Consider the following 23,097-nt stretch of genomic DNA (forward strand, 5'->3'; position numbering starts at 1 on the left):
AGTCCAAGGAACGCTCAAGAGTCTTCTCCAGCACCACAGTTTGAACGCATCATTTCTTCAGCACTCAGCTTTCTTTATAGCTCAACTCTCACATCCATACATGACTACTGGAAAAACCATATTTTTGGCTATAGGGACCTTTGTTGGCAAAAGGGCCTGTCCTTATCTATGCCCTTCTATCCATTCCAGATGCCTAGACATAATATCTAAAAGAGAGGTCATGGGAGTGTAAGATCACGGTTAAGAGAGAAGCTCTGGTGCCAGAGAGACAGCTTGGGTTTGAATTCCAGGTCCACCACTTTCTACCTAGCTGATCTGAGTATCAGTTTCCCTATCTTCAAAAAGAGGACAATAGTTATCAAGCTCATAAAGATGTAAAGATTGTGAGAAAAAAAGCAACTTGAAGTATTGTTTACATGTGGTGGTTTAGTCGCTAAGCCGTGTCCACCTCTTGTGACCTCATGGATTGTAGCCCACCAGGCTCTTCTGTCTGTGGGATTTCCAGGGAAGAATATAGGATTGGGTTGCTATTTCCTTCTCCAAGGGATCTTCCTGACCCAGGGATCAAAACTGTATCTCCTGCATTACAGGCAAATTCTTTACCATAAGCCACCTGGGAGTAAATACTTAATAAATATTAGCTATTACTCATATTATTTCTCTACAGAGCAAATCTGATGATCTAGAGGCTGTAAAAAAGCATAAAAGGAAAACAAGAAATTCCCAAAATAATGAAAAACCCAAACCTCAGTACATTCTCGATAAAGTTCTAAGATTGAGTTCAGAAATAGGTATCTATTTTTGTGTGTTAAGGAAATCTTATCAAAGAGCTGAACTTGTCTGTCCCTAAAGGCCTACATTGGCCTAAGTGGATATCCATGCTTTTAAATGCAAATTCTACTTCCTTTTGCAAATGTTTGCTTTTCAACGCATGACCTACACATGAGGAGCAATGAAAGGTATTCTGAAGCATTTTACTCTATTGAGGCGCAGTCCCTGCTACATTAAGTTGAACTACTGTGCTGTGGATAATTTGTCAGCATCTGATGGAGGGGAGAACTTTGAACGTTCGTGTATCCTTTGAGCCTTTGATGATATCAGTAAGTTAGCAGAAGCAAAGTTAAGACTGTGCTTTGCTCATGTTTGGAAAATTGAAGATGCATAAATGACTGGTGTGTGTTAGTTGCTCAGTCATGTCCAACTCTCTGTGACCCCATGGACAGTAGCCCACCAGGATCCTCTGTTCATGGAAATCTCCTGGTAAGAATACTGGAGTGGGTAGTCATTCCCTTCTCCAGGGGACCTTCCCAACCCAGGGATTGAACCCGGGTCTCCTGTATTACCCCTAAAAGTAGTTGCTTCCCCATCTTAACCAAACACGTATCTTTTACTGCCTGTGAATACCATCAAGGTCACGTCAAACAGAAGGGAAATTAACTGTGAAAAATTTACCTGTGGGTCATTTACCAAGCAAGGAACCACTGTTGCGGTGATGATCCAGGTCCCACAGATTATGGACATGGTTTTTCCCAGGAAAATTGTGCAATTTTAGACGCATAGGTATATATTTATTTTTTAGGTATATATTAATATTATATTAATAAATTTATATTTAGAAATATAGGTATATAGAAATAACTCAGATATTTCAATTTACACTGGAATTTTGACACCAAGGATACAGCTGCTGCTGCTGCAGCTGCTGCTGCTAAGTCGCTTCAGCTAATATGAAACTAATCAGACTCCTGTAGGAAAAAAAAACTGAAGCTTCTCGTGAGAGCAGGCTGCCCTCTGCTGGACACTAGGGCATTGCAGACGAGGCTGCACTGAGTTTCTAGAAACTGATACCTGGGAGTAAAACAAAATCGAAAAAGCATGGCAACAAGTTTAAACTTTGGATTATATTTTTTACAGTACCTCTGGTAATTTCAGGCTCTGGGAACACAATTATAGGAATATCCCAAGGAATCTGAATTTTTAAAAAATTCACAAGGTTCTTTTACAAAAGCAGCACTGTAGAACCAGCCTCATTTTCTACGTAACTCCACAAATATTTCATTGAGAGAAAAAAATGGGAGCATATTATAGGAAATACCAAGGAGGCTTAGAGACATATTGTTAATAGGGAGACAAGGAGCAAGACCAATTCCGGAATGACACATGGTGTCTTTTTTGTTGGTTGAATGATCACATTTCAGGTCACTTCTCTCAAAACGAGATTAACCTTTGCTCTTATTTCTGAGGAAGGTGGAAAGCAGCTCCAAAGAAACTCTGCAGAAGACCAGTGACAGAATAACAAAGGGGAAGTTTTCACTGTACTTGTGTCAAATAAACGGAGCCAAGAATGTAAAATCAGCAAAGCAGGCTCCCCAGTGTGTCCTGAGCAGAAGGGCTCAATACCCACATATTCCTATTTGAGACAACCACAGGTCCTTATCTGAGGAGGCAGCAGGGTTTGAAAACCCCCAGGCAGTCTTCCTGAAGGCTGGGTCTGGTGGCTCAAACTCTCCTCCCACGTAACAAGTAAATTAATTACATGGCATCTGAATGGGTCTAAAATTGCCAAAACTAGTCATTCCTTTTTTTTTCCAGATTATTATCACACCTGACCTGCCTCTTGAGAAATCTGTATGCAGGTCAGGAAGCAACAGTTAGAACTGGACATGGAACAACAGACTGGTTCCAAATAGGAAAAGGAGGACGTCAAGGCTGTATATTGTCACCCTGCTTTTTTGACTTATATGCAGAGTACATCATGAGAAACCCTGGACTGGAAGAAACACAAGCTGGAATCAAGATTGCCGGGAGAAATATCAATCACGTCAGATATGCAGATAACACCACTCTTATGGCAGAAAGTGAAGAGGAGCTAAAAAGCCTCTTGATGAAAGTGAAAGAGGAGAGCGAAAAAGTTGGCTTAAAGCTCAACATTCAGAAAACAAAGATCATGGCATCTGGTCCTATCACTTCATGGGAATTAGATGGGGAAACAGTGGAAACAGTGTCAGACTTTATTTTTTTGGGCTCCAAATTCACTGCAGATGGTGACTGCAGCCATGAAATTAAAAGACGCTTACTCCTTGGAAGAAAAGTTATGACCAACCTAGATAGCATATTCAAAAGCAGAGACATTACTTTGCCGACTAAGGTCCGTCTAGCCAAGGCTATGGTTTTTCCTGTGGTCATGTATGGATGTGAGAGTTGGACTGTGAAGAAGGCTGAGCCCCAAAGAATTGATGCTTTTGAACTGCGGTGTTGGAGAAGACTCTTGAGAGTCCCTTGGAGTGCAAGGAGATCCAACCAGTCCATTCTGAAGGAGATCAGCCCTGGGATTTCTCTGGAAGGAATGATGCTAAAGCTGAAGCTCCAATACTTTGGCCACCTCATGTGTAGAGTTGACTCATTGGAAAAGACTCTGATGCTGGGAGGGATTGGGGGCAGGAGGAGAAGGGGACAACTGAGGATGAGATGGCTGGATGGCATCACAGACTCGATGGACGTGAGTCTGAGTGAACTCCGGGAGATGGTGATGGACAGGGAGGCCTGGCGTGCTGCGATTCATGGGGTCGCAAAGAGTCGGACACGACTGAGCGAATGAACTGAACTGATCATTCAAATGTACAGAGATGAGAGGATCAATGAGAAGGGAACCACAGTAAATTATTAACATCCATTCATGTACTTCAGTATCACATTAGTTAATTGTTTCCCAGAAAGCAGGGCCAAGAGCGAAGGAGAGATGAGACAGGTAAAGTTTGATAGAAAAAGCATAACAAAGGGTCTGCAGAGGGGAAGAGGCCTGGATGGAGGCCTGGTTAGCAGGGGTTGTCGTTGGAAAAGGACCCCAAACATTTTGCTGACTTAATTACCTTTGAGGGCTTCCCCATGGCTCAGTGGAAAAAGACTGCCTGCAGTGCTGGAGATGCAGAAGGCACGGTTCAATCCCTATGTTGGGAAGATTCCCCGGGAGGAGGAAATAGCAACCCTCTTCAGGATTCTTGCCTGGAGACCCCATGGACAGAGGAGCCTGGTGGACTACGGCCCATGGGGTCATAAAGAGTCAGGCACGGCTGAGCACACACTCAATAATCTTTGATCCTTGGTGGGATTGCTTTCCAGTCTCTAGTGTCATCAACAGTGGGTAATTAGAGGGTCCCCAGGTGATTCTCTTGTGGAGCTTCACTTGAGAATCACTGCTCTATGAATCGCATCTCCAGCATTCAGTATAGTGCTACTGAAGCAAACTGACAAGAACCTATAACTTCTTCACTTAGCAACTTGGAACTCAAGGGTTAAAACGGAAAATTGCAGGCCAGTGGTACCAACTGCCAAATACTGATTCTGCAGGCAAACAGAGGTCAAAGAGAACCATCCTAAGGAAGGAAATGGCTGAAATGCAGATCTGCAAAAAACCCTTGTCAGAAGAAGTTAGTTTTATCTCACACAATCTTTTGGCTCTTAGAACCATCAAGAATCATCTGGTTTATACTTTTATCTCTAGGCATGTCAAGACAGAACAAGCAGCCTAGGAACTAGAAGCAAAAACAAACAAAAAAAACCCTACCATTTTAAAGTATTTTATGAAGATATCTTAAGATTTCCTCAAACATTTTAAAGAAATACTCGTACTCAAGTAAATTGCTATTTAACCCAATTAATTTAACTGTGAGCTCTTTATTCTAAGGAGCCACAATAGAAGTTCCCAGTTTGCCCGTATCACTACAATTCTGCATTCTTATATCCCTTATCTGAATGGCCCTCACTTCATTTATCAAATCTGTTGGTTATAATTTGTTTCCATGCCAGGTCTATGCTGAACTCAGGGCTGAGGAGAGCCAAAATATCTTTCAGCTGTAAAAAAACCACTTACCACTTGATATTATTGAATTTGAATGTCACCATGAAGTCATCTTGCAGTTAGACTTCCTTTTCCTAGCAGGGCTTGTAGCTGGTAGGAACCCCACGCTTCCTCACACCTGGAGGAGAGGGCTTTCTGCCCCAAATTCATCAGGTCTCCTGGGCTGTCTGACCCTCCAAAATCAAGTCATAATAAAATATTCATTAAGGGTACCCAATAAGGGACTCTGAGGAATCTACCTTTGTGTGAAAGCATGTATCCTTCAGAATTCCTAAAATATACGTAGCATTGAGCCTCATTCACATCTTTCCAATTGCTCTTTGAGCACTACAGGGCTTCTGACTTGCTCTATTTCCTATGGTCAAAAATTGACCAAACTGAAAGCAACAGCTGTATATTAGTTGCAGGTTTTTTTGTACTTTTCTTTATTGGCAATAAACACAGTACCCAAATTTGTACCATTTTGGTACAGTACCAAAATATTCAGGGAACTGTGTTGAACGCTGGGAATACACAGAAGTGCAATATGGTCTTTGCTCTCAAGTGCCAACAATGTTCTTGAGAGACAGGTTTACAAGGGTTACAGGAGAAGGTTCTATGTCATTAGTAAAGCCACTAGATACTCAGGAGGGTTAAGGGCGTAATCACAGTAGTCTGAAGTCTAGAAAGGCTTCAATTAAAGAGAGGAAGACTCAAGCCGGCCCTACGAGTAATTAAACAAGAAGGATGACCTTCTAGGTAGGGAAAAGAAATTCATTAAGGCTGTGCATCTCTCCCTCCTGGAATCAAATTAATAAAACATCCTTTTTGAAAACAACTTGTGAAAAATAAACCAAGTTTCATGGACATTTTGGGTCCTATGGAAAGAAAACTAGTTAACCAATGGTATTGGTATAAAAGGGCTTCTCTGGTGGCTCAGCGGTAAAAGAATCTGCCTGCAATGCAGGAGATGTGGGTGGAACCCTGGGTTGGGAAGATCCCTTGGAGGAGGAAATGGCAACCCATTCTAGTGCTTTTGCTTGGAGAATTCCATGGACAGAGGAACCTGGTGGGCATACAGTCCATAAGGTCACAAAGTTGGACATGACTGAGCAACTAAGCACCGCAAAGAACAGCAAGATGGCTATTAGAAGTTATTGACTCTTAAGGTGCAAGATACAGGAATGATATTAGAAATTCATTCACACACACATACACACAAAGTTGTATTGCGCCTGACAAAGTGGTAAATTACCTAAATGTTAGATATGACTAGATCCCATTTCTATGAAGACTCTCATACTTTAGCCACCTGATGTGAGTAGCCGACTCACTGGAAAAGAGCCTGATGCAGGGAAAGACTGAAGGCAGAGGAGAAGAGGGTGACAGAGGATGAGATGAAGACATCACTAATTCAATGGACATGAACTTGGGCAAACTCTGGGAGATGGTGTGGGACAGAGGAGCCTGGAGTGCTGCAGTCCATGGGGTCACCAAGAGTCGGACACCACTTGGCCAACTGAACAACAAACAATGGAAGATTCTCAAAGTCCAGAGAGTCTTAATTCAAAAACGTAACGTGGACTCAGAAACTCTCTTGTAGGCACAATGTTGACACACTGGGTAGTTCCCACTGTGCATGGTTTTAACACTAATCCTCACTGGGTTTTCCAATGGCTTTTCCCCAGTTTTCAGAATAAACACACTAGGTTGTTTGATCTGCATAGGGCAAGTCTGTACACTGCAGGGTGAAAGTGGGGGTGATGGAAGGAGCTGAGTTCCTTCAGTTTCCAATCTCCACCAAAGATTTAAAAGCTAAAAGCAAAAGAGAAAATACCACCTTAAGAAAAGGAAAATTAAACTGCCAAGATTTATTTAACTTTTTCTTTCACAGAAAATACAAGTATGTAATGTAAACACTGACATGTGAAATAAAGTACAAGCATTAGGAAGACAAATGACCTGAACAATACTCTTGCTTCAACACTGCAGTGCTTCCTGATTTCACTTGCAGCAGGAATCACAGGATTATACAGATTACATATTGGAAAAATTAAAGGCAACATCCATTGATATTTACCAGAACACCAGAGAGCGTCTGAAATTCAACAATGCCATATGGACGTCAGAGCTCTCTGCTGCAAAAAAAAAAAGAAAGAAAGCAAGCTGAGCACATGTCCATTAATCTGTTTACCCAAGGCATTTAATGTAGGAGCCTAAGAAATTAACACGAGTTTAATTTGCTGGTGCAGGTGAAGATTAAGTGACCCCTCTTTTCCCTCTTCAGAGAAAATGAAATTAACCAAATTTAAAGCAGAGCTGCTCAACACTGGCCAGAAGACGGCACCATCACAGTGAATTATTTCAATAAATCCCACAAAATGCAAAACACAATAAAAGATTTCCATTTGTGCTCTGCCCAAATGGTCAATCCAGATCTAAGGCTGTAGGATCACATAGGGTGTTCGTTCCCCAAAAGCCAAACTAGAAAAAGATGACCCAAATAAGTGGTTGGGATCAAGAACTACCTTGATTTAAAACAGATGATCCGTTGCTGAACTTGAATTCAGTAATAAAGGGTGCAGTCTTCACTTTTCTATTATTATCTCAAGAGATTAAAATGAGTGGTCTTTCTTATCAGATGACACCCACCAGTTGACAGGTCTACTTTGAAAACAGATGTTACTACACAGGTTGGTTTAGTAATGGAACTCAGCATCGCAAGATCTGGAGATCAGGGAGCCCTGGAATTGCCAATATATCTACTTCCTATTCTTGCTTGGAACATCCCATGGACAGAGGAGCCTGGCAGGCTACAGTCCATGGGGTCGCAAGAGTCGGACATGACTTAGCAACTAAACCAACATCACCTATTTCCTCACTCACCTCCATAATCAAAGATTACCACCAGTAATCTGTAGCCCGTTATTCCTTGATAGTCAACAAACAATGGAGAAAAAAGGACTTCAGATACTTGATCTTCATGCTGACCACGGAATCTCTGGAGGAGAAATGCTACTTGCTCCAGTGTTTTGAGACTTTCCCAGGAAAAGCTAACCTCCCTGTATTGCTGAGGAGGAGATGTTTTAGTGTGATTATATGTCGTGTGAAAAATACCTTCACAACAAACACCACTCATTTTTATGTAACTTACCCACAGAATTTGGCACAGTGTTCTCCAATTTCTTGTGCTCTCACTAAAGATATTTGTAGGACAGAGAAAACCAAATCAAGTTTTAAAGAGATAGGAACTGACATTCCCAAAGAACATCAATCATGACATTTTTTGTGCTATGTTACAGTAAGTTCTTGCTCAGCAGGCTGTTTTTTTTTCTTTCTTTCTTTTTCTTTTTTTCAAACCTGCAAGATGATATAACAGATCAGCATTGTACTACTCTGATTAGAAAAAAGCCGCTCATCGTTGACCTTCATTACTGCACTTTCTCATTTACTTCTGCAGAAAAAGAGAGCTCTAGCCACTGTGAAGGATAGTTTACCATTACTGCAAGTATGGCAAGACATTTCACTAAAAATTCTCTATCCTGCAGTCTGACTGTATGTGCCAATATTTACCTTGGAAAAGAGGAATCAAGTATTGAAAACTAAATGCCAGAAGTCCTTAAAGCAATCAGTGGGACCCGAGTTTATGTTCCCTCTCCAAGGAGGGAACTCTTCTGCAAGACCTAGACCCATGGCCTCACTAGTGCTTCCACCCCACCCCAGATATTCCTTCAGCGTGGACCCCAGTGAGGAGACTCTTTAAACATAACTAGCTGTTTCTTTTCTGGTCACTTCTTTTCTCCTCTCTTAGGATCAGTTCCTATTGAAAATCTCTTCTCTTTGAAAAATGAAAGATGGAAACTCTGAAAAATTAATGCTTCTTATCTGCAGATACTAAACATAATTACCCTTAGGGAAATAAGGCACTATAATGTGACCCCAGCCTGACTATAGGAATGGAAATGGAACTGTTATTGGATCCTGTATGGCTGCACAGAAGCTGGACTTCCAAATATGAGCACTGCTCTCCTGCTGCGGGCCAAGCTGCATGCTGGAGTGCTGCTGCGATGGTCAGACCCACAGGCAGACCGGAGGCTCCAAAGAACTGAGAAACCCAGATAAAATTCTTCCTTAAAAATAGAAAGTGATGTTATCAATCAGGTCTCAGGCCAACCTCATCATTCTTTCAAGTACTGTTTTCGTAGTCAGGTGAAGAGTATGGGCAAGAGCTAGATGAGAAGTTAGGCAACCCAGGTTGTGGTGCGAACGCTGCTATTATTGGCTGTGTGGCCTTGGGCAAGTCACCTCACCTTCCTCTGCTCCTTGCCCTCTAGTCTTACTTTCTTCATCTGTAAAATGGGGATAAAAGCACTTGCCTTGTCTCCTTCACGTCATGACTGTGCAGATTGAATAAGATAATGTGAAAGTGCTTTGTAAACTATGAAATACTGTGTGTGGAGGCAAAGTGAAATATATACTTATGTTCTAATCAAGTCCTTATCATTGCCTATTTGACTAGAGGTTTCCCATGCAGGATGTGCTTCGCAATAGAGAGACTCAAAAATAGATGCTGTAAATATACACTGGTCTTTTTCACTAGGGTTGTTTAAAAAAGGGAGAGTCTTAACTTCCTCAGAAATGGTTTCAGAATAAATTACTTTAAAATGTGATGTCATTCAAATCCACCAACTGATAGAATTAATCTTCTCCACGTATGTCCTATACAGTTATAGTCTGGTCTGTTGATACCTTTACAGAGGGAAGTCTTGAATTCAAGAAAGCATGCTAAAACTGAAAACAAAACAAAACAAAAAACACCAAACTCTCATGGTTATAGCTTGTTGTAAAGGATTTAAACAAAAACAAGAGGCATCCTGTATAAAGAAATTAAGCCACAGTTCCTCAAACGGTTGCCTTTTTCCTGAGATATCTCCAGGACAAGGTTCTAGTCCTGTGAAATGCTTTAGAAAAGCTTAGTCTTGCTGGAGGTGAAAGGACATGTAGGTTGGCAACTAGGCTCTGCTCATTTTCAGCACTAGGATTTGCATGAGAAGGTCTGCTAGGAGCTTCCAGGGAGCTTGGGTGGAGAAGCTCACCCGGCCCTGGGGAGGCCAGTCCTTGGATACCAGGCCAGAGTGTGGAGAACAGCTCAACACTGCCATCCCATCCCAGGATTTTCAGCTCTTCCTCAAAGTTGGCTCTGCTCTTCTCCGGTCTAGTAAATAATCGAACAGAAGAGAAACAGTGAGATGCGGAGCAGCGAATCTACCCGGACTGCAGGGCCTGGCTGCGTCTAGCTGCCCAAGGGGTGCATGCAGAGCAGACACAGGCAAGGAGTGAGCGTGACCGACTCTGACCAGCCCAAAGCACCCAGACTCCAGCATTCGTGTCACACGGCCTTTATTACACACGGAACAAGCGGTGGCTTGGAGGGTGTCCTGTCAGTGGAATCACCAGTGAACAGGATGCAAGTCCTCTGGGACCACAGGCATGGTGCTAACCTCCGCTTTTCTTCCTGGTTTGCTTTGCTCTCCGGGGTTTGAGGATGGTATAGTTTGCATACGCTGTAAACTGATCTGACAGGAAGGGAATGTAGAATGCCCGCAACAACTTTGAGGACCTGAAAGACAAGAGAGAAAAAAGATAGAATCGCATCATTTGCGAGAATTTACTCATGGTACTGATGAAAGGAAATGAATAAAATGCTATGGTGAGGATTATATTTTATATAAGCTGTACGTTACTAGATCTTGATAAAAGACTTAATCAAAACCAAGTGCTAGGACTTCCCTGGTGGTCCAGTGGTGAAGAACCCACCTTCTGTTGCAGGGGACATGGGTTCGAGCCCTGCTCAGGGAACTAAGGTCCCACATGTCTAGGAGTAGCTAAGCCCATGCGCCACAATGAAGACCCAGCACACCCAAAAGAGAAAAAGACCAAGTACCTTCTTGCCTGAACCCAAACGACAGTCTTGGTAGTCTTGCTAATATGCCACAGGATATCCTGCAGAATAGCTCTAGGTCTGCGTTAGAATTTGCCATTGAAAAGTTCTAATTCAATCAAAAAAATGTTATTATGGAAATACATTCTTAACACCTCAAGAGTTTGTGTACCCCAGAGACTGCAGAAATGCCAAATGCTCAAATGATCCTGCCTCCAGCTCTAAGTTTTCCTAGAGAGGTGAAGAAAAAACCATGTCCTTGGCTTCCTGTCCATACTGTTCTGGCGATTCTCAAGTCAAAGACAGAGTCCAGTCTTTCCTCTTTATACTGAAATATAGGTAGGAATAGCTAAAACCCTGAATGGCTCACTAATTTCTAAAGAATATGAAAAATATCTCACATTTATTGAATACCTAGCATTGAACAAGCCCTGGGGAAAATGCTTACACTTTTTAAGATACTATTTAATCCATCCAACAAACCTATGTGGAAAGTGATATTACTTCTATTTTACAGATGAGAAAGTGAGACACATAGATTAAGTAGCATGAGCAGGGTCACACAGCAAGTGATAAAGCCCTCATTCACATTCAGATTTGATTCCAGACTGTGCACTCTTACCACTCTGGTTTATCCTGCATCCCAGGAAACAGGCTAACAAGATTCATCACTTCCTAGAAAAAGTGGCAGTGATAGTTTTAAATTCTATATGCGGTATTACTTCTTGACTATGATTTCTGAGTCAAAAACCCAAAAGTTGGCCCAGAAACTGCCAACCTAAACGAGGTAGCTGAAGGGTGCTCCACTGCCAGTCCTCTTCCAGACTCTCAACTTGTAAATGTCATGTCAACGTGGCATTTGTACTGGCAGCCTACTTCTGAGTTTGGCAGACTCCCGCAATGCCTGCACACAATGATACCGTGCTTGGCATACACACCTCTTAGAGATCCTTCCCAACTGGGATGCTGGCCGTGCGCTGTGCTCAACAGAGATTCACTTCACTTCAACAGCTAACAGCTCAAGGGCTTTGATAGAGAAAAGAGGCTTAGCGGAGAGACACACGAGATAAAGCAGGGCCTCTGCAAAGAAACGAACAGGAGGAAGCTCCTACCTCAGTCAAAAAGAAGTTAATTTTTCTTCTTTCTGTCCACGCTGCATAGATAAGGGGAAGGTCAGGACAGAAAGCTGTAAGCTGGAACAAACTCTCGCAGGCCTCAGTGTAGTGAAGAAAGGCTAAACTGAATTAAGCATCATTTCCATTCCAGGTGACTCCATGCTAAAAGCTTCACTAATACAGTCAGTACGTTTCCAGTCAACTCATTCCTTGGTATAACATTAGGTCCACTGGGCCCAATTTTACTTTTTTTACTTTCTTTTTGGAACGATTCCTTACTACTTGGAAGGATCATTATTTTGTAATTTTATTCTTCTTGGAGTCTTCCAAAGAAGAAAGGAAAATTATACTTATTTTCAAAAATAGAATAAAACTCATTCTATCATGTAACTACCATATGGGTCCATTACAACCTTTTATAAATTTAAACTATATTAAAGAATCTTAGTGGTCTTTTTTCCCCCCTCTACATTTTGGATTATTTACAACTATACTAAAAAAAAAAAGACAGACAAATGATAAGAAAAAGAATGATGACATCCTCAAAAAGGATTATGCAAAAATGATATAATTACATTATCCTTCCATTTTTTCACTGCATTGTTCAGAGTATGCATCATCTTTCAATAAGGTACAAAAGATCTGTGACACTATCTTTGCAGCCTGCATTTAGCTTTAATTGAGCACAGCTGAGAGTTCAGAATTTAAAAATTTTCTGTCCATAATGCCAATGAGAAGAAAATCAACAGAGGAAGACACTTCACAATTAGACAAATCAGAAGATGAATGCGGAGGCAGCAGCACTCAAGACTCCAATGATGACAGCGTGTATGCGTGTGTGTGCATCTGTGTGTGCGCGCGCGTGTGCGTGCACATGCATATGTGAGTGTGCTCAGTCGTGTCTGACTCTTTGCGACCCCCACCAGTCTCCTCTGTCCATGAAATTTTCCAGGCAAGGGTACTGGAGTGGGTTGCCATTCCCTTCTCCGGGGATCTTCCTGACCCAGGGATGGAACCTGGGTCTCCTGCATTGCAGGCAGACTCTTTACCCTTTTTTCCTGAGCCATCAGAGAAGCCTATTTCAGGTATATATATTCAAAAGCAGGAAAACATGGAATAAAGATTGGGGTTGCTACATTCAAATTCTTACAAAAATTTCAAATGATGTTTTTTAAAACTATCCTTTCATTATTACTTTCATGTTATTTATAAAAGAATTTAAAAAATATGAAAACAAAAGGGGTTATAGGCCCTTTTACAGGCCAAGACAGTACATGGTGAAGACAAGACAGTATGTGGTGATGACTATTTCTATGCTATTAACTCCTTGGTCATGCCAAGGAATTCACCATCCAGGGTGATACATGGGACATGTTGTCATAGAAAATACTGACCTCCCTAAAATAGAAGAAGGGTCGCTATGCATTACTGCTGAATGCAAAAGGCAAGCTGAAACAAACGTAAAAGAATAATGGAGACGGGGACAAAATATTTGCCATATATATAACAGAGGAAGGGTATCTAGAATATATAAGTTTTATATATATGTATATATATATATATATGGGCTGGGCTTCCCTGGTGGCTCAGATGGTAAAGAGTCTGCCTGTAATGCAGGAGACCCAGGTTTGATCCCTGGGTCAAGATGATCCCCTGGAGAAGGGAATGGTAACCCATTCCAGTATTCTTGCCTGGAGAATTCCATGCACAGGGGAGCCTGGTGGGCTACAGTCCATGGGGGTCACAGAGTTGGACACGACTGAGCAAGTAACAGGTACTGGGGCTTCCTGGGTGGCGCAGCATTAAAGAATCCACCTGCCCATGCAGGAGACACAAGACACACAGGTTCTATCTCTGGGTCAGGAAGATCCCCTGGAGGAGGGAATGGCAACCCACTCCAGTATTCTTGCTTACAGGACTGCAATAACCATATGAAATGATGTTCAATTTTACTAGTAATCAGGGAAACATAAATCTAGATATAATTTTTCAATAATCAGGTTTGCAAAAGCTGAGAAGGCTGACTGTATCAAACCCTGGGGAGGAAGGAGGAACCTGATACGGCCAATAAAAGGGGAAACCTGCAAGAACCACTTGGAGAGGCAGTTTAAACAATACCAATAAAACAGAAATTATGCTGTCTCTGTGACACAGCACATGATTTTCATTTTGTACTTTGCACTATAATGCTTTTTTTTAAAAACAACCTACTTTACCATTTGTTACAACAGAAAAATTGAAACGTAAGCAAAAATAGGTGAGATATTTTACTTGTAATAATTTTTAAAGCTATGACAAACTAGACAGCTGCAAGGAGATCAAACCAGTCAATCCTAAAGGAAATCAACCCTGAATATTCATTGGAAGCACGGATGCTGACGCTAAGCTCCAATACTTTGGCCACCTGATACGAAGAGCTGACTCATTAGAAAAGACCCTGATGCTGGGAAAGATTGAAGGCAGGAAGAGAAGGGGACGACAGAGGATGAGATGGTTGGATGGCATCACCGACTCAACGGTCATGAGTTTGAGCAACTTCAGGGAGATGTTGAAGCACAGGGAAGCCTGGCGTGCTGCAGTCCATGGGGCTTCCAAAGAGTCGGACATGACTGAGTGACTGAACTGAACTGAGACAATGTTTTAAAGAGAGGAAACCTCAAATCCTTAAAATGGACAAACACAAAAACCCTGTGTGCTTGTTACATGTAGGGCTTTGTGTGCTGGCCCTGAAGACACAAAAGCCTCTGTTCTCACAGAGCTAATAATCTACAGTTGGAAGGAACAGATTATGAGTGATATAGAACTATAATATGTCTCTGTGTTAGTTGATCAGTCGTGTCCGACTCTTTGCGACCCCGCCAGCCTTCTCTGTCCGTGGAATCCTCCAGGCAAGAATATTGGAGTGGGCAGCCATTCTCTTCTCCAGGGATCTTCCTGACCCACGGATTGAACCTGAGTCTCCTGCATTGCAGGCAGGTTCTTTACCATCTGAGCCACCAGGGAAGCCCAACTGTAATATGGCACACACTAAATACGAAATAGGTAATACAGAAGTTCAAAGTGATAATACACATACTCAGAAGAGAGGATCAACACTGAGGGGTGCGTAAGTGTGGAAGAAGCATTTATTATACATTATTTTATCTGACCCATTCAACATTTCAAGGTATACTAAGCAAAAAAAAAAAAAAAAAAAAAAAAACTTGCCCATCCATAACCAAATCTATAGGCATCTCAGATTAAATTCTCTGTCTACTCAGCACCAATTGGAAAACGGCTTGAATAAAATCCAGACTCCGTAATGAGCTAGAAAGCTGTAGGAGATCAAGCCCTCGCTAACCTGTCTCTCTTCACCTTGTACCATTTCCTTCCTTGCCCACTACACTCTCCCCACACCAGCCTCCTTTCAAGTTTCTCAAAATGACCAGTTCTTTCCTACTATGATTTCAAAGTCCCACTGAATGTGTGGTTTGGAAGAACCATCTTGCTAGGGACAAGCAGGTATCTGACGCAGATACATCAAGGGACCCAAGAAGAACTGGGATTCTCCCATGCTTCCTCTGTGTGCAAGCATAAAAAATTTGGCATCAGATTCTAGATAATGTGTTCAGGAAGCATGCAGGCATTTCTAGTTAGCCCTGAACACAAAGCTATATTAAAGGTGAGAACTAAATATCAGGAAAAGTTAAGAAAGATTTATCATCCAAATTTGGTAATGGAAAAATCCTTGTTAGAAGATGAATCTTCCTTTCTCCTGCAGATCTTGCTTACGATTTTAAATGATCTATCTTCAACATCTAAACCACTAATTTCTTCCAGTGGATGAAATGAATAAACAATCAACACAAACACTTCTGTGCTGGGATGGGAAGACTCTGTGTTTTTGTTTTTTCTTTTTAACCAAAAGAGCAAGTTGGCTTGAATTCTTCACTTCTAATACTATGGCTGCTCTTCTAGATTAATTTCTTTCTCATCTGTAGCTTTACTAAATCAAACACAACCGGGACTGTTCAAATCATTATACGGTTGCTGGAAGAACAAATTGGTCATTTGTCTCTGTGAAAGAAGAGAGCAGTTGAGCATTGGAATAACACGCATACGCACACGTTCATACACATGGAAACAAAGATCTGACTGAATCACAAGTTAGAACCAGACTAATCCTGATCAAAACTCATGTAACAGTGTCTGTAATAACGTGAAATGCCAAAGTACTGCTCTAGGAAGCACAGGCAGCATAAATTAGGGAGGCGCAAAATGGACACTGAAGCACTTCCCCTCCCAGTGAGAAAGGCACTCAAGCAATTCAAGGATGAAACGGACATGGACAAGACAACCGCCTGAAGAGCATAATTAGCCGGCAGCTCAGAATGTTTTCTAATTCAATTATCAGCCCTATTTATCAGGGCTGGGGGGCACTCTGCTGTGGCGATTTCAATCTGCTCTTGCTGACGTCCGTGGAAGACTGCCTGCCAGTCCCTGACGTCACCAGTTCAACAGGCACGACGCAAATGCTGGGTCAATTTTTAATTTTAAAGAGAAAACATCTTAAGTACTCAGGCTGTCTCCATGATTTTTGTCTGTCTCTCCATCCATTCATCCACCCATCCATCCAAGCATTGCTAATTCCCGTGAGCCTGCAGTCTGGGCTCCCTGCCAGTTCTCTTTCTTTTTCCAAGCTAGTTTCTTCTCTTTTTGCTTCTGTCTCTGTCTCTTGTTCTCCTGCACTTAGTTCAGTGACAGACTTCCACAGCTGTCAGAACAGAGCTGGCCTTTCAGAGAAGTCTTTCATTCTGAAGAGAATCTCACAGTTCCCTCAAGACTTAACTCTTAGCCATGGTCGGTCCTGAGTCTCATATCAAGCAGTTTAAGAACTGCTTGGCTGATAAGAAGGCTGATAATGCAGCAAAAATGTGGCTGATCTTTAATATTCTTTAATAGAAAATGGGGTGAGAGACAGTACCCTCATGATAAGACAGAGGTAACATGTATCTCTTTTCCAGAGTAAAGAAACATATACGTTCATGTTCCCCTGGAATGCCAGGCCCTTGCAGACAGAACTTACTCTGACCAACTGCTGTACTGCAGCTTTTAGAATAGGCACAGTAGGCTTCCGGTTCAAGATGGCCAAGAAGGACATGTGTTCAACTCCTGCGAGAGCCTTTCAAAATCACAACCAAAATCACAACTAGCTGTTGAACAACCATTGACAGGAGGATGCTGGAACCCAACAAAAAAAGATACCCCACTATGAAAGACGAAGAAGCTGCAGAGAGATGGTAGGAAGGGCACAGTCACAATAAAATTGGATTGGTGACCCACAAATTGGAGAACAATAAATACCAAAGAAGCTCTCCCACGCTGTGAAGGTTCTGAATCTCATGTCAGTCTTCCCAGCCTGGGGATCTGACAAAGGGACTGGGAATCCCCAGGGAATCTGACCTTGAAGGCCAGCAGGACTTGATTATAGGACTTTCACAGGACTGGGGAAATCAGACTCCAGGCTTACAGGGCACAGATAAAATCTGGCATGCACCAAGTCCCAGAGGAAAGGAGCACTGACCCCACAGGAGACTGAACAAAACTACCTACTAGTGTTGGAGGGCATCCTGTGGAGGCATGGATTGGCAGGGGCTCACCACAGGGATGGGGGCACTGGCAGCAGCAGTCCTAGAAGGACCCCTGGGTGTTAGCCCTCTTGGAGGTTGCCATTAACCTGACCATAGAGCCCACAGACCCCAGGGCTGGGTTGCCTCAGGCCAAACAACTACCAGGGAGGGACTGCAACCCCAGACATCAGCAGATAAATAGATTAGAGCTTTACTGAGCAAGGCCCTGTCCACCAAGCCTCTCAGCCTCAGCCATCAGCAGGCAGACAGAAGAAGCAAGAAGCCCAGTCTCACAGCAGCTAAAACAAAAATCATATTACAGAAAGTTAATCACAATGAAGCTCCAATACTTTGGCCACCTGATGTGAAGAACTGACTCATTAGAAAAGACTCTGATGCCGGGAAAGATTGCAGGCAGGAGGAGAAGGGGATGACGGAGGATGAGATGGTTGGATGGCATCACTGAGTCGATGGATATGAGTTTGAGCAAGCTACAAGAGATGGTGAAGGAGAAGGAAGCCTGGCATGCTGTAATCCATGGGGTCGCAAAGAGTCGGACATGACTGAGTGCTTGAACAACAATAATCACAGTGAAAAAGCAGAAAGTCATGTCCCAGAAGAAGGGACAAGATAAAATCCCAGAAAAACAACTAAATGAAGTAGAGATAGGCAACTTTCCAGAAAAAGAATTTAGAATAATGATACTGAAGATGATCCAGGATCTTGGGAAAGAGTGGAGGTGAAGATTGAGAAGACGCAAGAAATGTTTACCAAAGACCTGGAAGAACTAAAGAACAAACAAACAGAGATGAATAATGCGCTAGAAAGAATCAATAGCAGAATAACTGAGGCAGAAGGACGGATGAATGACCTGGAGGACGGAATGGTGGAAATCATTGCCACAGAACAGAATATAGAAACAAGAATGAAAAGAAATGAAGACAGTCTAAGAGACCTCTGGGATAGCATTAAACACATTCAACATTTGCATTATAGGGGTCCCAGAAGGAAAAGAGAGAGAGAAAGGACCTGAGAAAATATTTGCAGAAATAATAGCTGGACAACTTCCTAAACATGGGAAAGTCCAAGAAGCACAGAGTCCCAGGAAGGATAAACCCAAGGAGGAACACACCGAGACACATAGTAATCAAACTGACAAAAATTAAAGACAGAGATAAAATATTAAAAGCAACAAGGTAAAAACAACAAATAGCATACAAGGGAACTCCCATCAGGCTATCAGCTGATTTCTCAATAGAAACACTCTACAAGCCAGAAGGGAATGGCATGGTATATTTAAAGCGGTGAAAGGGAAGAACCTACAACCAAGAATACTCTACCCAGCAAGACTGTCCTTCAGATTTAATGGAGAAATCAAAAGCTTTCCAGCAATCAAAAGTTAAGAGAATTCAGCACCACCAAACCAGCTTTACCACAAATGCTAAAGGAACATCTTAAGGCAGGAAACGAGAAGGAAAAGCCCTACAGAAAATAAACCCAAAACAAATAAGAAAGTGATAAAAGGATCATATATATCGATAATTACCTTAAATGTAAATGGATTAAATGCCCCAACCAAAAGACATAGACTGGCTGGGCATTTGAAAATGTGTGCATGTATGCACTTCCATTTCCCATATCACTCTGCTTGACCCCCCCCTCCCAAACTGTATGTAATTATTCTATATTGTTAGGTTAATTATGTTCCCATTATGGCTTGTAAATATAATTCTTTTATTTTTTGTCTGGCTATTGATTGTGAAAAAACTGATAAACATCCTTTACTGTTGTGATTATGTAACTATTTCTCACTTAATACCACTGCGTCATGATCGGTCAACAGAAAAATAACAGAATTCTATATTACCAAAACTGCCATTTAATAGAAAACCTGTAATCACTTTTCAAAATCCAGATGTGTATCAGCATTATCTTGGAGTTTTCTGAAAAATAAAAATGCCCGGGTATTGCTTTTTTCCTCCAAAGCTCCAGATATGTTTCTAATGAGCAGCTATGTTTAAAAGCAACTGGACTATCTGATGATCTTTTACTTTTATCCAGTTTGTTTCACTTCTTCCATTTCATAGTCAGTGCTCTCATCTTATTTAGTTTATATTTTCCAATTTCTCCATCTCGCCTTTTCTTTTTTGATGTTCTTTCTCAAGCCTTTACCAAGTGTTGTAGAAAAGCTTTTGTATACGTATATATATAAAGAGAATGTATAATATATATATTTTGGAAAACTTATGAATTTTTGCCTAATTAAACAATTTATGACAGTTTGATTCCACTGGCTTGACTTAGTATGACTAGAACGCAAGACTTCTATTTTTAAAAAAATAGATATGCAACAAGCAACAAAGGTTAACTGTATCACACAGGGAACTACAGTCACTATCTTGTAATAAACTATAATGGGAAATAATTTCAAAAATAATATATGTGTATGTGTGTAACTGAATCACCTTGCTGTGTACCTAAAACACTGTTAAGTCAACTATATGTCAATAAAATATGTATATATATTAAGAAAAAAATAATGTGAAGCTCTTCCTCTTCTCTTCTGAAAGAATTCAGTCCTAAAGCCACTGGGCAGGGCGGAGCAAAGTGGGAGTCTTTGGAGCGCACATGGGGAACGGGAAGCTGTGGGGGGATGTTAGTGCCATCAACAAAGAGGGCATTCTTTTCTTTCCTAAAAAGTTTTAATCTTTTTTTGGGTGGGAAGGAGGCTTCACATATCCAGGGTTTATAAAACAAAATATGGTATAAACTAGATGAGAAATACCTATAGGACACAAACTGTACAACCCAAATGGCCTAAATGTCAGTAAAATAATAGCTGGGGAACTGACAGCGACTGAAGGAACAGGAAGAGGAGAGACGAGAGATGAGACCGTGGAGAATGCACAAGACTCTGATGAAGAGGAGAGAAGCGCTCAAATCCATTACGATGTGACATTTTGTACCATCTTCTGGTTCCTGCTTCCTTTACGGCCTCGTTTGTTACCCGCTCCAGCCTCTCATTTTGTACCCCAGAAACACAGAACTACTTGCGCCCTGCCATTTCTTACCTAGCAAAGAGAATATTCATGCAAAAGGTCAAGAAACCTCTCCAGGTTTCAGTTTACACAAAATTTGCTAAATCGTCATCACCCATGTGACCAGAATGACCCTGTTTTCAGAGGGCATGTCCACAGACCCTGAACATTCAATGAACACATTCACGGTTTTGACACTTCGGCAGCGACCTCCAAATCCACACTGTGTAACGACTTGGAAGTTTGCTGAGGCACAAACGGGGATCACGTCACTGCGAGACACGTGTACAGGGTGGATCATTTCACTGATGTGTGGCCTTGGCCAATCAGTATAACCTCTGGACAGTATAACCTCTTGACCAGTCACCTTTCACCAATATTCAGCATGAGGGGATTGAGAAAGAATTGGTATTAAGCAAGCGGTCATTTTCTGACCTTCAGTCCCACTAAGTTTGCTGGAGAAAAGCTCATGAGCGGCCCTTTCCCATCTGATAGCTCCTGAGATGTGAAGGTACCATGTGCTCCATCCACATTCCTGCAGAGAAGACACTGAACGGTGCTCAGGAAGGGGTTTGCCCCTACTCTCTGGACCCTCATCTGAGCTACTTCTCTGTGACAAACAGTAAGTGGCACTGGAGGCCACAGCAGGCTGACGGTTCTGGCAAGTTTTACAGAGGGGAAATAATGAGTATATTCTGAAATAACTCAACAACCTTTTTTTTTTTTTTTTAGCTTAAAAAAAAAGCCATCTATTATTTCTCTCAAATCCGTGGCTAACTGACGGGCTTTCTGTTTCACCGGGCTTTGGCTGGAATGCTCATGGCCGGCCGTGGGCTGCAAGTTCAGCTAGTGCTACAGGCTTCAGGCCTCCTTCGTGTGGGCTCCTCTCTGCACACAGTCTGTGGCTTTTCTAAAGGGGTAGAGCCTGGGTCTTAAGAAGGAGAACTCCAGCAGACAGGAAATAGAAGCCAATCAGCTCCTCAGCGATCTTTATTTTACCAAATAAGGGCATGAGATGGAGAAGGAATTGGCAACCCACTCCAGTATTCTTGCCGGGAGAATCCCATGGACAGAGGAGCCTGGCAGGGTACAGTCCATGGGGTCGCAAGAGTCGGAAATGACTGAGTGACTAAGGACACAAGCACACACAAGGGCATGAGAAGCTTCTGAAGAAATTCTTATTTCATCTTTTCCCTTTATGCAACATCAAATAATTGATAAATATTTTCTAAGACCCTAATATGTGCTAGGAGTTGTGAGAGTCAACAAGAGATGTTCTAACTCTCAAGAAACTGAGAATACATGTCTCTGATGATGCCAGTTGCTTGGCCGAAGCTACCAGAAAGTGGTGGGGTTCTAAAGACACTGTATATATGCATGCGTCAAGCCTGAGAGGCTCTTGCATCATGGACCTGAGGCTCAGACAGTCTGTCTCCAGAGAACTAACTTCACAACAAGGCAAAGTAGACCCTCTGAGCTTTGGGAAAAAAACAAAAGGGTTTATTCTCCTTGCAAGTGTTAGCACACAATGATTAAGCAGTCGAAGAATAGTGTGTTCTGAAGCCAAATCTAGCCTGAGGTAGTAGTGCTGCCAGGCGAAGGGTCTAAGGAAACCATCTGGGGAGAAGGAAACAGGGACCCCCCCAGACTGGTAAAGAAAGGGAAAGCGTAAGAGAACAATGAGGATAAGGAATGACAAAAGTACGAGAACTCTGACGGCTTTTCCCTTACAGTTTCTCAGTATTCTTGGCAAAGACAAAGGAGCTGAAGGCAACGCTGTGACTGACGTGCGGGGAACAGACAAGAGCACTTCAATCACGGGTTAGGAGGGAGACCCAATTCCACTGAAAGGATCTGAACACCATGTGAAGCACGTCCAACCGCTGGCCTGGAGCCAAACTCTGCCAGGGGGTGCAGCCTCCCTTTCCACCTGGGTAGCAAGAAGCTGCAGATGGGAACAGCCTGCTGGACTATTTTGGGCGCCATATGTCTCTTCTGCAAGAAATCGCCTTCAAAAAAGGTTTTTTTTTCCCCCCCCAAATTGTCTAATTTGGATGAAGAACAGCATCAAAAGAGCAGTGATGTTTTAAAAACATGTCCATAAATTCTTTGACAATCTTCCCATCAACAGGGGAGATCTAATTCCTCTCCCCTTGACCATGGGCTATTAGACTGGCTTGCTTTCAATGAAAACAATGAGGTGGGAGTGATACTGTGTGAATTCCAAGGCTAGGTCATAAAAGCTACACCGCTCTTGAGATTCTAGCTCCTGGAAGCCAGTCACCATGCTATGAGGAAGCACAGGCCACAAGGAGAAGCCACGTTAGGTGTTTTGGCCAAGTGTCCCAGCTGAGAGCTAACCAGTAGCCAGCATTCACTGTCAGATGTGTGGGAAAGCCCTTAAGGGGCTTCCCAGGTGGTGCTAGTGGTAAAGAACCCGCCTGCCAATGAAGGAGACTTAAGAGACGTAAGTTTGATCCCTGGGTTGGGAAGATCCCCTGGAGGAGGGCATGACAACCCACTCCAGTATTCTTGCCTGGAGAATCCCATGAACAGA

At 42.3% G+C, this 23,097-nt stretch overlaps 1 protein-coding gene across 3 annotated transcripts in view; it reads right to left on the minus strand.

Moving 5' to 3' along the window:
- Window positions 1-9,753: 9,753 nt before the first annotated feature.
- The window catches only part of ALG9 (ALG9 alpha-1,2-mannosyltransferase), a 107,954-nt gene continuing 94,610 nt past the window's right edge, over window positions 9,754-23,097 (minus strand). For 2 of the 3 annotated variants that reach the window (XM_068988512.1, XM_068988511.1), the window contains one exon: window positions 10,246-10,457. In XM_068988512.1, the coding sequence (XP_068844613.1) occupies window positions 10,334-10,457 (124 nt within the window). In that variant the 3' untranslated portion in view covers window positions 10,246-10,333. Of the gene's footprint in view, window positions 10,053-10,245; window positions 10,458-23,097 lie in introns of those variants that run through there. The other variant, XM_068988509.1, reaches the window with a different exon arrangement.

The sequence above is a fragment of the Capricornis sumatraensis genome, chromosome 16, assembly GCF_032405125.1.
Source record: "Capricornis sumatraensis isolate serow.1 chromosome 16, serow.2, whole genome shotgun sequence".
NCBI classification, from domain to species: domain Eukaryota; kingdom Metazoa; phylum Chordata; class Mammalia; order Artiodactyla; family Bovidae; genus Capricornis; species Capricornis sumatraensis.